Genomic DNA, 12504 nt, shown 5'->3' on the forward strand with positions numbered 1-12504 from the left:
TCAAAGCACTACACGAGCGTAAATGCAGATCACCGTTGTGTTGGGCTGAGGTGGGAGACACTCAGCTAGCAGGAGGATAGACATCAAGCAATGCATTTACAGTACCAGAGATCATATGTGAAACGACGGAGAAGATAGTTCAAATCAGAGCTCGACTACAAGCATCACGAGATCGAAAGAAGAGCTACGCTGATAAACGACGAAAGCCCTTGGAATTTTAGGTCGGGGATAGGGTGACGTTAAAGGTCTCTCCCTGGAAAGGGGTGATCCATTTTGGGAAAAGAGGAAAACTAAACCCACGATACATTGGACCCTTTGAGATTCTTACCTGAATTGGTCCAGTGGCTTATAGACTGCAACTACCTGCCGAGCTCAACAGTGTACACCTCGTATTCCATGTTTCCAATTAGAAGAAGTGCTTATCCGACGAAACTCTCGTCATCCCATTGGAAGAAATCGAGATCAACAAGAATCTCCTGTTCATCGAGGAACCCGTTAAAATCATGGACAGGGAGGTGAAGCGTACTAAGCAAAGTCGCATTCCAATTGTGAAAGTTCGGTGGAACGCGAAGCGTGGACCATAATTCACATGGGAACGCGAAGACTAGATGAAGCAGAAGTACCCTCACCTATTGTCGCATCCTTGAATCTAGCTTCAAAAAGAATTTCGGGACGAAATTCCCTCTAACTGGCGGATGATGTCACAAATCGGAATTCTAATACACTGTAAACACTTAACAAAGAATGACATTGTAGCTAAAACATGTATGGTGTTTATTCAATGACAACAAAATTTCATCAAACACTCTATGCAAACACTTCAAATAGTCAACAAATAATTGGAAACCCTAGAAATCCCAGTTTAGGTCCATTATGGACTAGGATTTCCTTATTGGGCCTAATGGGCCAATAAGCTTCTAATTTGACTATTTTGGGCTCAGAACTCTTAAATGGGATCTAATTGGACCCACATTCATGAGACTTAACCTCTTTGGGCCTTATAAGCCTAAAATGGACTGGTTTATCTCTAATGGGCCTTATTGGGCCATAACAAATCTAATTAGCCCTAAAGGGCCATAAAACTCATACCTTGATTTATATTCGGCCGTGAATCATCTCCAAAGGCCCAATGGGCCGAAAACCATCATAATGGGCCTATGATATGGACTTAAGCACAAAAGGCCCAAGTTCTTTTCTTTCCTTCCCCCTTTCTCGGCCCAAAAGAAGAACAAAAAAAATTAGAAATTCATGAATAAGGAGGGCTAGCCACCTCCTTATTACCCCCATGGACTTCCATGCACCATCACATACTTCCATGCACCAACCCATATTTCCATGCAACCATCCTTTCACTCCTCTCTCTCTTCTCCCTTCTCTCTTCTTCTTTCGGCCGAGACCAACTCAAGAGCATCCACACACTCTAAAAAATCTCTCTCAAACACATAAGAACACCCTCCTTCTCCTCATCCAAATTTTCGAGATTTAGGGTTCTTCAAGAAGGATATTCCATAATAATCATCATCATTGGTAAGTTTTTACATGTCTAAGTTATATACCTCTTCTCTATTGTAAGATCACTTTTTCTAAATAAGCTTTTTATGATCATATTCCTAGAAAACTTCTTGAACTCGAAATCTACTACAAGGTGTTGCTAGAGTCGAAAAATCACCTCATTCTCTTCCATTTCTTCTTCAAAACCGTGATCAACAAGAGAAGGTGAGTTCATACCCCTCTATTTTCGGTTTTATATGTTTTATGGGGGAGAATACAAGTAAAATGTGTAGATCTATGTGTGTTTGTATGCTATGTGTGATTTTTGTGCTTATGTGGTATATATGTGCCAAAAAAACAAAAGAAATTACGAGATCTATAATTCAAGGAAGGAAATATGTGATCTAGGATGTAATACACTTAACAAGTCAAGAAAAGTTACCCTCTAAAGTTATATCAAACATATTACAACATAAAAACTCATTTTTGGGCCATATTTGTCAAATAAACAAAAGATGGGCTAAATATTGACATTTCTAGGTTTTATGGGGATCAAAAGGGTGAAAACAGTTAAAATATATGTTTTTTATGAAAATCATGCTTCTCAAAGGACTAGAAATGAAAATCTTAATCATTTGGGCCAAACTTTGGGCTTTTCAGCCCAAAAGCTCAACAATTTCGAAATAAATGGATTTTAAGGGCTAAAATGGTAGATTTTACAAAACCATGAGTAATAAGGGTAATTAAATCTATTTTAGGGGTTAAAATGAGCCCTTTTGCTAAAAAGGACCAAAAATGCAAAGTTTTTGGATTTTTGGTCAAATTTGTGAAAATAGTGAAAAGTTTGGACTTAAATTGTCATTTTTACAAAGAAGGGCTGAATGAGCCAAACTAATAATTTTTGGAGTCAAATATTTTATCATTAAGATATTTGGGTCAAAAATACCCTCTTAGAACTTACGAATTTAGAATGGAAAATATACATATATTTTTCTTAATATAAATATCGTTAAAGAACAATCGACGAACCTGGTAAATTCACGACTCAACAATTGTTGAAACAAAACTTCCGAATTTTGAATTATACAAAACGAGTAAACAACGTATTAGTTGGGCTTGAAAAACTCTAATTATGCTTGTTGGGCATGTGCAGCCCATTAACATGATTTTTGAACCTAATGGAAACCAAACATGCTATTGGGCCTACGTGACCCAATTTCATATTTAAGGGGACCATCAATGGCCTTTACATGCTATTTGACCTTAATGGCCCATTAGCATTACTAGTATGGTCCCGTAATGGGAGAAATCCTCTTGGCCTAAATAAAATGGAGTTTTAGGAGTTTACCACTCCCTACTAAATATTAAATTTAAATGCTAAAGGGAGAAATCCTCTTAGCCTAAATAAAGGCGAAGCTTAGAGGAACTTCACAATGCTGTAGCAGTATTGTAGTACAACACTTAGTCATCAATGGCTTCTATCTCTCTCTACTGTTCTATATTCATCTTAATCTCTCTTCTTCCTCACTCGACGGAATCCTTATGCACTACCAAACCTCTCATTTTCAATTTCGGTGATTCCAACTCAGACACTGGCGGACTAGTTGCCGGTCTCGGCTACTCCATTAGCCCTCCCTATGGCCGCACTTTCTTTCGCAGATCCACTGGTCGCCTCACCGACGGTCGTCTTCTCATTGATTTTCTTTGTAAGCTCGTTTCCGCTTATACATTGAAAATCGTTCATTACGTTAATTCATCCCAAATCAGTTGATTTTCTTTTTTGTTAAAATGCGATTGTGTTTGCTGCAATCTATCGAAGTAGAGATAATTAGCAAACCAGATTCTGTATGTTGAGCTAGCTATGGTACTTTGAATTATAAGGTAATATGAATCAGATAGAAAAATATGCTGCACCGAGATCCATATACTGGATTGTAATACTCTGTAGATCCTACCTGATTTTGATTAAAGCATATCTCATGATATAAGCACAGATTTTTAGCTATGATTTCAAGTGCTATTTAGTAACTTCTTTTAGTATGATTTGGATAAAATCCATGATGTACAATTTCGAATTTCGATTCGAATCTATTCAGGTGTATAATCAAATCTGAATAACCTACTTCCCCTTAGATTTGGGTTTTCTGTGAGATGAAAACCCTAAACATTTTCTACAGATCTATCTTTTCTTTTCCGAATCGTGTGACAGATTGCCTGATTTATTTTTGCTCACATTGATCGAGAATATTGGTTTATTTAGACGTGGTTTCTATCAAAGAGATGACTCGAACAAAGAGAAAAGACACAGGTCGTAAATATCATGAGTTTGGGCCTTGGGGCTTGTAATGTTGTGTCGAGATTTTTAGAAAATGAAAACAAAAAAAATAAAAAAAAGCCATATTTACACTTTCTACCCTCGAATATAACCAATGCTAATACAACCCCAAAAGAGTTAAATTTACTATACATGTTGATAATTGTTTATGTTTGTGTAGGCGAAAGTGTGAAGGCAAGTTTTTTGCGCCCATACATGGAGTCTTTGGGCTCCACATTTTCAAATGGGGCCAACTTTGCTGTAGTGGGGTCCTCAACGCTTCCTAAGTCTATACCTTTTGCTTTAAACGTTCAGATTATGCAATTCCTTCACTTTAAGTCCAAGTCTTCTGAGCTTCTTGCTTCTGGTAATTCACATGTTCCATTACTTTCACTTCTTACAAATTTTGTCCTTCCTAAAAAATTCAATTTCAGGATTTGTAAATTTAGTTTTTTGAGGTAAAATATTCAGGTTCACAAGAGATGATAAACGATAATGGATTTCAACGTGCACTTTATATGATTGACATTGGCCAAAATGACATTGCTGATGCATTTGCCAAGAAGTATTCATATGCCCAAGTTGTAAAAAGAATACCACTAGTTCTAGCAGAAATTAAGAATGCCATCAAGGTGAGCTTAAATTGTTGAAAAAAGTCAAAAATAGCCCAAAGTGTTGAACATTTGACTCATTTCCATTTTATATTTTTTTACAGAGTATACATGATAATGGTGGCAGGAAATTTTGGGTTCACAATACAGGTCCATTGGGTTGTCTACCTCAGAAACTATGGTTAGTTAACCCAAGTTCTAAAGAGTTAGATCCCCATGGTTGTATTTCATCCTACAACTCTGCTGCAAATTTGTTTAATGAGGGACTACGCCATTTATGTGCACAATTGAGATCTGAAATGAAGGACGCAACCATCATATATGTTGATATATACGCCATCAAATACGACCTCATTGCTAATGCTGCAAAATACGGTATGCCCAATTATACCCTATTATGAATTTCATGATTGTTTTTTAAATCTTAATTGAAATAATTTTTGTAGGTTTCTCGAATCCGTTGATGGCATGTTGTGGGTTTGGTGGGCCTCCATATAACTACAACATCAATGTGACGTGTAGTCATGGTGGGGCTCAAGCGTGTAATGAAGGATCGAAATTTATAAGTTGGGATGGGATACATTTGACTGAAGCAGCTAACTCGATTCTGGCTTCTAAAATACTTTCTCAACAATATTCGACACCACGTGTGCCTTTTGACTTCTTTTGTCACTGATTCTATAGTTAGCAATTTAAGAATCCACTTGGTGGAATTATGAACAATTTTAACGTGAATTTTTTGCGTTTATCGTGCCGGGAAAGAGAAAATTGACTAAAATAGTTACTTTTCTTAATTATTTGCCAAAAATAGCTTAAAAGGTCATGTATTCCTCAAATAGTGACATTTTTCAGGGGCCACTGCTGAATGATTTTTTGCCCCTATATGATGTCGTTTTTATCTTTTGTAGTATGGACCGATAAGTGAGGACTGTGAAATGGGATTGTGGGAAATCGGCGACCCACTATGAAAGCCAAAGCGAAATTTGCAATTTATTTATAAAATCCGGGTTTAGGCTTTATATAATATTCAATAACACTTCAAAGTTCAAAGAACCCTTTCTCACTCAAAATGAGTTCAACGAACGAATTTTTCGTAGTTCTTTTGTGTTAGAGGATCGAGATTGACGATTAATGGCGAAATTCAATACATCTTCAACACCATTCCTTCATAAACCATTTGGAGGGGGAAAATTGGAGTCTCTCTGCCCAGTCCAGTTGAATTGGACCTGATTGGCAAATCATCATTTTAACCTGCTAAACCGACAATATACTTCGGCAACTTGTTTATGAATTTCCATAATGGAAATACAATTAAAACGTTTGAACTTCTAAATTTATAGAGAAACTAATAAGATCTCCAAACATTTAAATCTTACACTAAGAAATCAACAAAAGATTTATATTTTTCAATGTTTGTAGGTTTTATACATGTTTACATAGTGTGTTTTGTTCTTATCATTTTCTATCTTATACTTACACATCTTTCTATAACTTTTTTTTTTTTTTTTTCATTTAGATGTTTTTCAAAAAAATGAAAAACAAGATTAAGTAGATGTAAATAAACATAAATCCTATGTTGAAGCATATAATAATTGCTTTGATAGGCTTTTTTTTGGATATTTTATTGCGATAACATTAGAGAGATCAAATTTTGACTAGTTTTACAAATTAATGTCGTCAATGGTTGCAATGATATTATTACAAGATGGTGTTAAACGAATCCATGCGGATGCGACGTGTGTGTGGTCCACCACGATGTGAATGGTATAGGGTTCATTTAAGATCACCATTTATTATATTAGAACTACAATCCCATCAATCATTTGGAAGAACAACATTGAGATCTTCTCAAACTCTTACCACTCTTCATATTTTCTCTTGTAAGTTTCTCTTATGTCGCTTTATGCCCTTTTAAACTACAAAAACCGAATGTCATTCACCCTCCAATTAGAAATAATCAAACAAACCCCGCAATACTACACCACAATTGAGTATGGACAACCTCAATTGCTTATCATAATCGATACATTGGTTGATCTTTGATATGACCATATTTAGTTATAAAATTCATACATTATCGTAATACTTTATGTTGTTTTTGTCTCATTTAATGAACAAAATGTGTTTAATTAGTTTAGAATTTCATTTTTTTAGCAACAATGACATGCTTGGGTGGAAAAGGAGGCAAAACTAGTGACTGGAAGCTTGGATCTTTGATTTTGAAGAAAGAAGGATGTTGTTGGACAACTTGACACATCTTCAGTGTTTTGGCCATATCTCATGAACTGTAACTCAGATCGACGAGATACAAAATGTTCTAAAAACTAGACACAATTTTGAACGACTTTCGTGTTTTGAGAAAATTCTGATTCCAAACGTACTCGACGAGTAGGCCATAAACTCGACGAGTCACTTCGAACTTTCGCGATTCTGGAGTTGCTGACTTGTCGTACACGGGTTTTAAGTGACAGACTCGCCGAGTAGGTCACTGGACTCAACGAGTCACCTCTGTTTTGTGAAAATGTATATAAAGGGACTTTCAGATCGATACCCTGGCATGGAGAGAAACCCTTAGGGGTAAAGCTGCGATTAGAAGACCTGCTAAGGTGCTGGAAGCCAGAGAGTCAACCCTAGATCCAATTTTGAGAAGAATGAAGGCAAATTCAAGTCCATTCTTACTTATTCTTTAAGTTGAACTATGTTTGAGTTGTTTGATTTCGTTTTTGATCTTAGTTTTACTGTAATCATGAGCTAAAACTATTATCTTCTGGTTAGGATAGATGACTTTATGATTATAGTATGATTTTATGGTTAGCATTAATTTTATTTGGTAATATTTTTTTGTTAAGCTTGTTTATATGTTAACAATAACTATTTTTTGTTAATAAATTAGTAATTAATATGTATGAACATCTCTTAATTGCTAATCTCATATGATTTATGTGAACACATAGTTATATGCCTAGGAATAACGAACGTGAAACTATGGTTAACTAGAAAATGGTAAGTTAATGTGTGAGCTTGTGTGACGAACCATCAACAAGGAGTTAATTGAATTAGCATACTTGATTAGCCTATTACAAGTCTTACTTAACCCGAATCAATAAACAAGGAAATCTATTAGTTTAATCACTTGATCACTGCTTGAATTGATATGTTTTCTAAGGATTAGTAATAGTGAACATGAACCTAATCACACTTATCGGTAGCCAATGCCAATTAATCCATTGCACTCGTCATAAAATCAACCATAGGAATAATGATTCAAACCTAAACAGAAGTCTCCTTAATTATTGAATTTAGTTGATTTTTATTTGCTTAGCTCTTAGTTTCTTAGTTTAAGTTTTAGTTAATTCTTTAAGTTTCTAGTCTTGAAAAACTAGAGAAAAACCCCTTTCTATTACTTGTTTTATTTAGATAATATTAGCATTTTTTTTAATTGTTTATCATTCCTTATGTTCGATACCCTATTTACTTGAACTAAGCTGCTAATCGATGGGTACACTGTCTTTCGTGTGTTTGTTTCTGTGTTTAAGTTAGTAGGATTAAAACTAGTGCATTTTACACACATCAAGTTTTTGGCGCCGTTGCCTAGGAATGGTTCTAAATAGGTAAATTATTTGCTATTTGTTATCATATATTTTTATTTTTTCTTATATAGTTTAATTTTTATTTATTATGTATTTTCCAAATCTCGATGCTTTTGATGCTTTTCTTGAAGAAGTAGTACAGGAAATTGAGCAAGAAGATGAGGAGTGTGGATCGGATGAAGATTTGAAGAAATTTGATAGATAGTTAGATAACATCTTGTCTAACGATCAAGAACAATTTGAGTCACAAGAGCTAAAGTTAAAAGATGAAGAATTTAATCCAGAAAGAGATTTGGAGGAGCTAGAAAGGTTGCTAGCAGAGAGGTCGGATAAAGAACAAAAACACGTTGAATTGTAGGAATCAACACATGGTTTGACCATTACCACGACATGGTCTCCTGTTCTTCCGGTTTGTGTTTCGAAGCATGGGGTGACGATTCCAACTTTGGAGAAAGTTCTAAATCATAATCCATTTATGATTAGTATCCAATTGGTTCCAACCCTTGTCAATATTCTTGGGTTTTATGAATTCAAGCTCGTTTGGTCAATTTTTGAAGCAAAGAGTCGAATTTTACAAATTGTTCCAAAGAAAATATTTAATGCAATGGATGGATGGGCATCCAATTTATTAGAAGTTTATTAAGTTGGGAGTCCAGCTAAAGACTCGCACAAAAAGAAGCGCTTGCGGGAGGCAACCCGTCATTAGAGTTTGCTTTTCTTTTTCTTTCTAAACTTCTAGTACTTAGGGATAATTTAGGATTTTTATTTTGATTTTTTTATTATTTGGTATTTTTTTTTGATCTTTTTAGAATATAGGGTGAGGGGTAGAATGAACGAATAAAGCGTGAGGAATAAAACGTGGGATCGAGTCTAAAATGAGAAGAATGGGAGAATTGAGTCTAATTACAAGTCCGATGTTTATATTTGATTAAAAAGAGTCTCATCCCTGAAGAAAATGAGGAGTTGTATTACATTGATACTCTCCTTAAACACAAAATTAAAGCTAAGGCAGAAAGAAGAAAATACCTGATCAAAGTCAAGAACTGGTCGAGTGCATAATACTAACTCGACGAGTCCAAGCGAAAAAACACGATTTCTGCGAGTATAGCGATTCAACTTGGTGAGTCTCCACATAAAACTCGGTGAGTTGCTCATTCTTTTTATAAGTTGACGATTTGATTCCATTTGACACTGGCATTGTCTATATTTTTTAAGATCATTTTACGAGCGTTTCCAAGAAGCTTTTTCCTATATATTTAGAGCTGTCAACCGCATGAGATAATGACACCCAAGACATGGATGAACTGTTCTCATGTCTAAAGTCAGGTGAAGATGGAGCTCAAAAGAAGAAAATCAACCTTGCAACTACTATCTCAGGGGAGTTTGTTCCAATTCCCTTTTTCCTTTTATGTTTTTTTTTTATTATGCGTAATATGCAATGGGGACATTGCATAAATTAAGTGTGGGGTAGGAGGTTGGTTACATTAGTTAAAATTTTAGTTACATTTTGAAAATTTTGCATTAAAATTACTAGGGCTAAATTAGAAAATTTTGGTAAAATCAATTAGGGTTCATGCTAGTATTATGTTCGATGATTCTTTGAAGACCCAAATGTTTAGTTCGGCTTATACACGTTATAATGCATTTGTGGCCCCCTTTATTCTAGTGAAATCATGGGACAAAAACACAACCTCGCTTAGTTTTAGGGATGCGATATGTTTAACATCGTGTACTTGAAATGTATCCAGGAAGACTAATACTTTAACCAATAAAGGTTGAAGTTGAGAGTCCTTGCTTAAGCATGTAGGTTTTGAGTAAAAAAAAGTGAGTTACATGTGACAAAAAAAAGAGAGAGAGAATTACAAGAAAAGTTTGAAGAATTTTGGAGCAATCAATGTAAAGATCAAAAGATCAAAATTCTACAGAAAAAAAAAGTGAAGCTACCAATAATAAAAAAAAGGTGGTGAATTCAAAGAAATCAAGATCAAATTATCAAAGAAGTGAATAATTCCAAAGAGCTCCATAGTGGTATCGAAAAAAGTTGTAAATTTTTCTAGATTATGTATGCTTGGGTTGCTTGACCAAAAATACCTTGAGGTTAGGAAGTTTTCTACGGATGGATTCAGAGGGATGCATAAAATGAGCGTTGTTCAAAAGAAGTGTGCGAGTGTTTATGAGGATTGTGAGTATTTAGAGTATGTGGGGTTCCTTAGGAAAAATTTTAGACACAAATGCATGCGTTGTGGTCTTGACATAATGGATCGGTTCGATTGGGATTGTCTTATATGATATTAGTATGCTAAAATTCAGTTTTGCTTGGGGGCAAGCAAAAGTCAAGTGTGGGGTATTTTAATATGAGCATATTTAGTTATAAAATTCATGCATTATCTTAATACTTTATGTTGTTTTTGTCAATTTAATGAACAAAAGGTGCTTAATTAGTTTAGAATTTCATTTTTCAGCAACAATGACATGCTTAGGTGGAAAAGGAAGCGGAACTAGCGATTGGAAGCTTGGATCTTGGATTTTGAAGAAAGAAGGATGTTGCTAGACAGCTTGACCCCTCGTCGGTGTTTTGGCCATATCTCATGAACCGTAACTCCGATTGACGAGATTCAAAATGTTCTGAAAATTAGACACAATTTTGGACGACTTTCGTGTTTTGAGAAAATTCTGATTCCAAATGGACTTGACAAGTAGGCCATAAACTCGACGAGTCACTTCAAACTTTCGCGATTCTGGAGTTGCTGACTTGCCGTACACGGGTTTTAAGTGACAAACTCGCCGAGTAGGTCACTGGACTCGACGAGTCACCTCTGTTCTGTGAAAATCTATATAAAGGGACTTTCAAATCGATACCCTGGCATGGAGAGAAACCCTTGGGGGTAAAGTTGCGATTAGAAGACCTGCTAAGGTGTTGGAAGCCAGAGAATCAACCCTAGATCCAATTTTGAGAAGAATCAAGGCAAATTCAAGTCCGTTATTACTTATTCTTTAAGTTGAACTATGTTTCAGTTGTTTGATTTCTTTTTTGATCTTAGTTTTACTGTAACCATGAGCTAAAACTATTATCTTCTGTTTATGATAAATGACTTTATGATTATGGTATGATATTATGGTTAAGATTAATTTTATTTGGTAATTTTGTTTTGTTAAGCTTGCTAATGAACCTTATATGTTAACAATAACTATTTTCTGTTAATAAATTAGTAATTAATATGTATGAACATCTCTTAATTTCTAATGTCATATGATTTATGTGAACACATAGTTATATGCCTAGGAATAACGAACCTGAACCTAGGGTTAACTAGAAAATGGGTAAGCTAATGTGTGAGCTTGTGTGACGAACCATCAACAAGGAGTTAATTGAATTAACATATTTGATTAGCTTATTACAAGTCTTACTTAACCCGAATTAATAAACTAGGAAATCTATTAGTTTAATCACTTGATCACTGCTTGAATTGATATGTTTTCTAAGAATTAGTAATAGCGAACGTGAACCTAATCATACTTATCGGTAGCCAATGTCAATTAATCCATTGCACTCGTCATAAAATCAACCATAGGAATAAATGATTCAAACCTAAATAGAAGTCTCCTTAATTATTGAATTTAGTTGATTTTTATTTGCTTAGCTCTTAGTTTCTTAGTTTAAGTTTTAGTTAATTGTTTAAGTTTCTAGTCTTGCAAAACTAGAGAAAACCCCATTTCTATTACTTGTTTTATTTAGATAATATTATCATTTTTTTTAATTGTTTATCATTCCTTGTGTTCGATACCCTATTTACCTGAACTAAGCTGCTAATCGATAGGTACACTGCCTTTCGTGTGTTTGTTTCCGTGTTTAAGTTAGTAGGATTAAAACTAGTGCATTTTACACACATCAAGTTCCTTGACATGTAGGTCTAAACAACGTTAATTGTGTTTGGCTTTTCAAAAAGAAAGAACATGCAGATGGGTCTTTAGCTCGATATAAGGCTCAACTTGTTGCCAATGGTCGCAGATAGAGACCCGGTATTGCTTGTGACGAGCAATTTAATCCCATGGTTAAACCCACAACTATACATACCGTTCTCACCTTTATTCTATCTCATAACTGGCCAATTAGACAACTTGATGTGAAGAAGATTTTCTATATGCATCAACCGCCTACTTTTCGGGACCCTCATCATCCGGATCATGTGTGTCTATTACAAAGATCTCTCTATGGTGTCAAACAGGCATCCCAAACATGGTTTCATTGGTTTGCTCAGTTCTACAAACATGGTTTCAATGGTTTGCTCAGTTCATCTGCAAGCTTGGTTTTACTAAAAGCAGTTGGGACTATTCTTTGTGTACTTTCAAATAAGGATCTGACACTGCATTCTTACTACTATATGTCACTACAAGAAAATTTCTATTTTGCTACGGAAAATTTCGTAGCCAAAAACTGAAATTCCGTAGCTAAAGCTGAATAAATATGAAATTTGTTACGCAAATTTTCAATTAGACT

At 34.9% G+C, this 12504-nt stretch overlaps 1 protein-coding gene across 1 annotated transcript; it reads left to right on the forward strand.

Moving 5' to 3' along the window:
* Window positions 1-2853: 2853 nt before the first annotated feature.
* On the forward strand, window positions 2854-5210 carry LOC145008135 (GDSL esterase/lipase At1g09390-like). The gene is made up of 5 exons (XM_078966751.1): window positions 2854-3197; window positions 3987-4172; window positions 4277-4437; window positions 4521-4791; window positions 4863-5210. Exons 1-5 carry the CDS (start codon window positions 2963-2965, stop codon window positions 5090-5092), a joined length of 1083 nt encoding a protein of 360 aa, XP_078822877.1. The 5' UTR covers window positions 2854-2962; the 3' UTR covers window positions 5093-5210.
* The last annotated feature ends 7294 nt before the right edge of the window (window positions 5211-12504 follow it).

Source organism: Lactuca saligna, chromosome 8 (assembly GCF_052625555.1).
Source record: "Lactuca saligna cultivar CGN05327 chromosome 8, ASM5262555v1, whole genome shotgun sequence".
Lineage (NCBI taxonomy): Eukaryota > Viridiplantae > Streptophyta > Magnoliopsida > Asterales > Asteraceae > Lactuca > Lactuca saligna.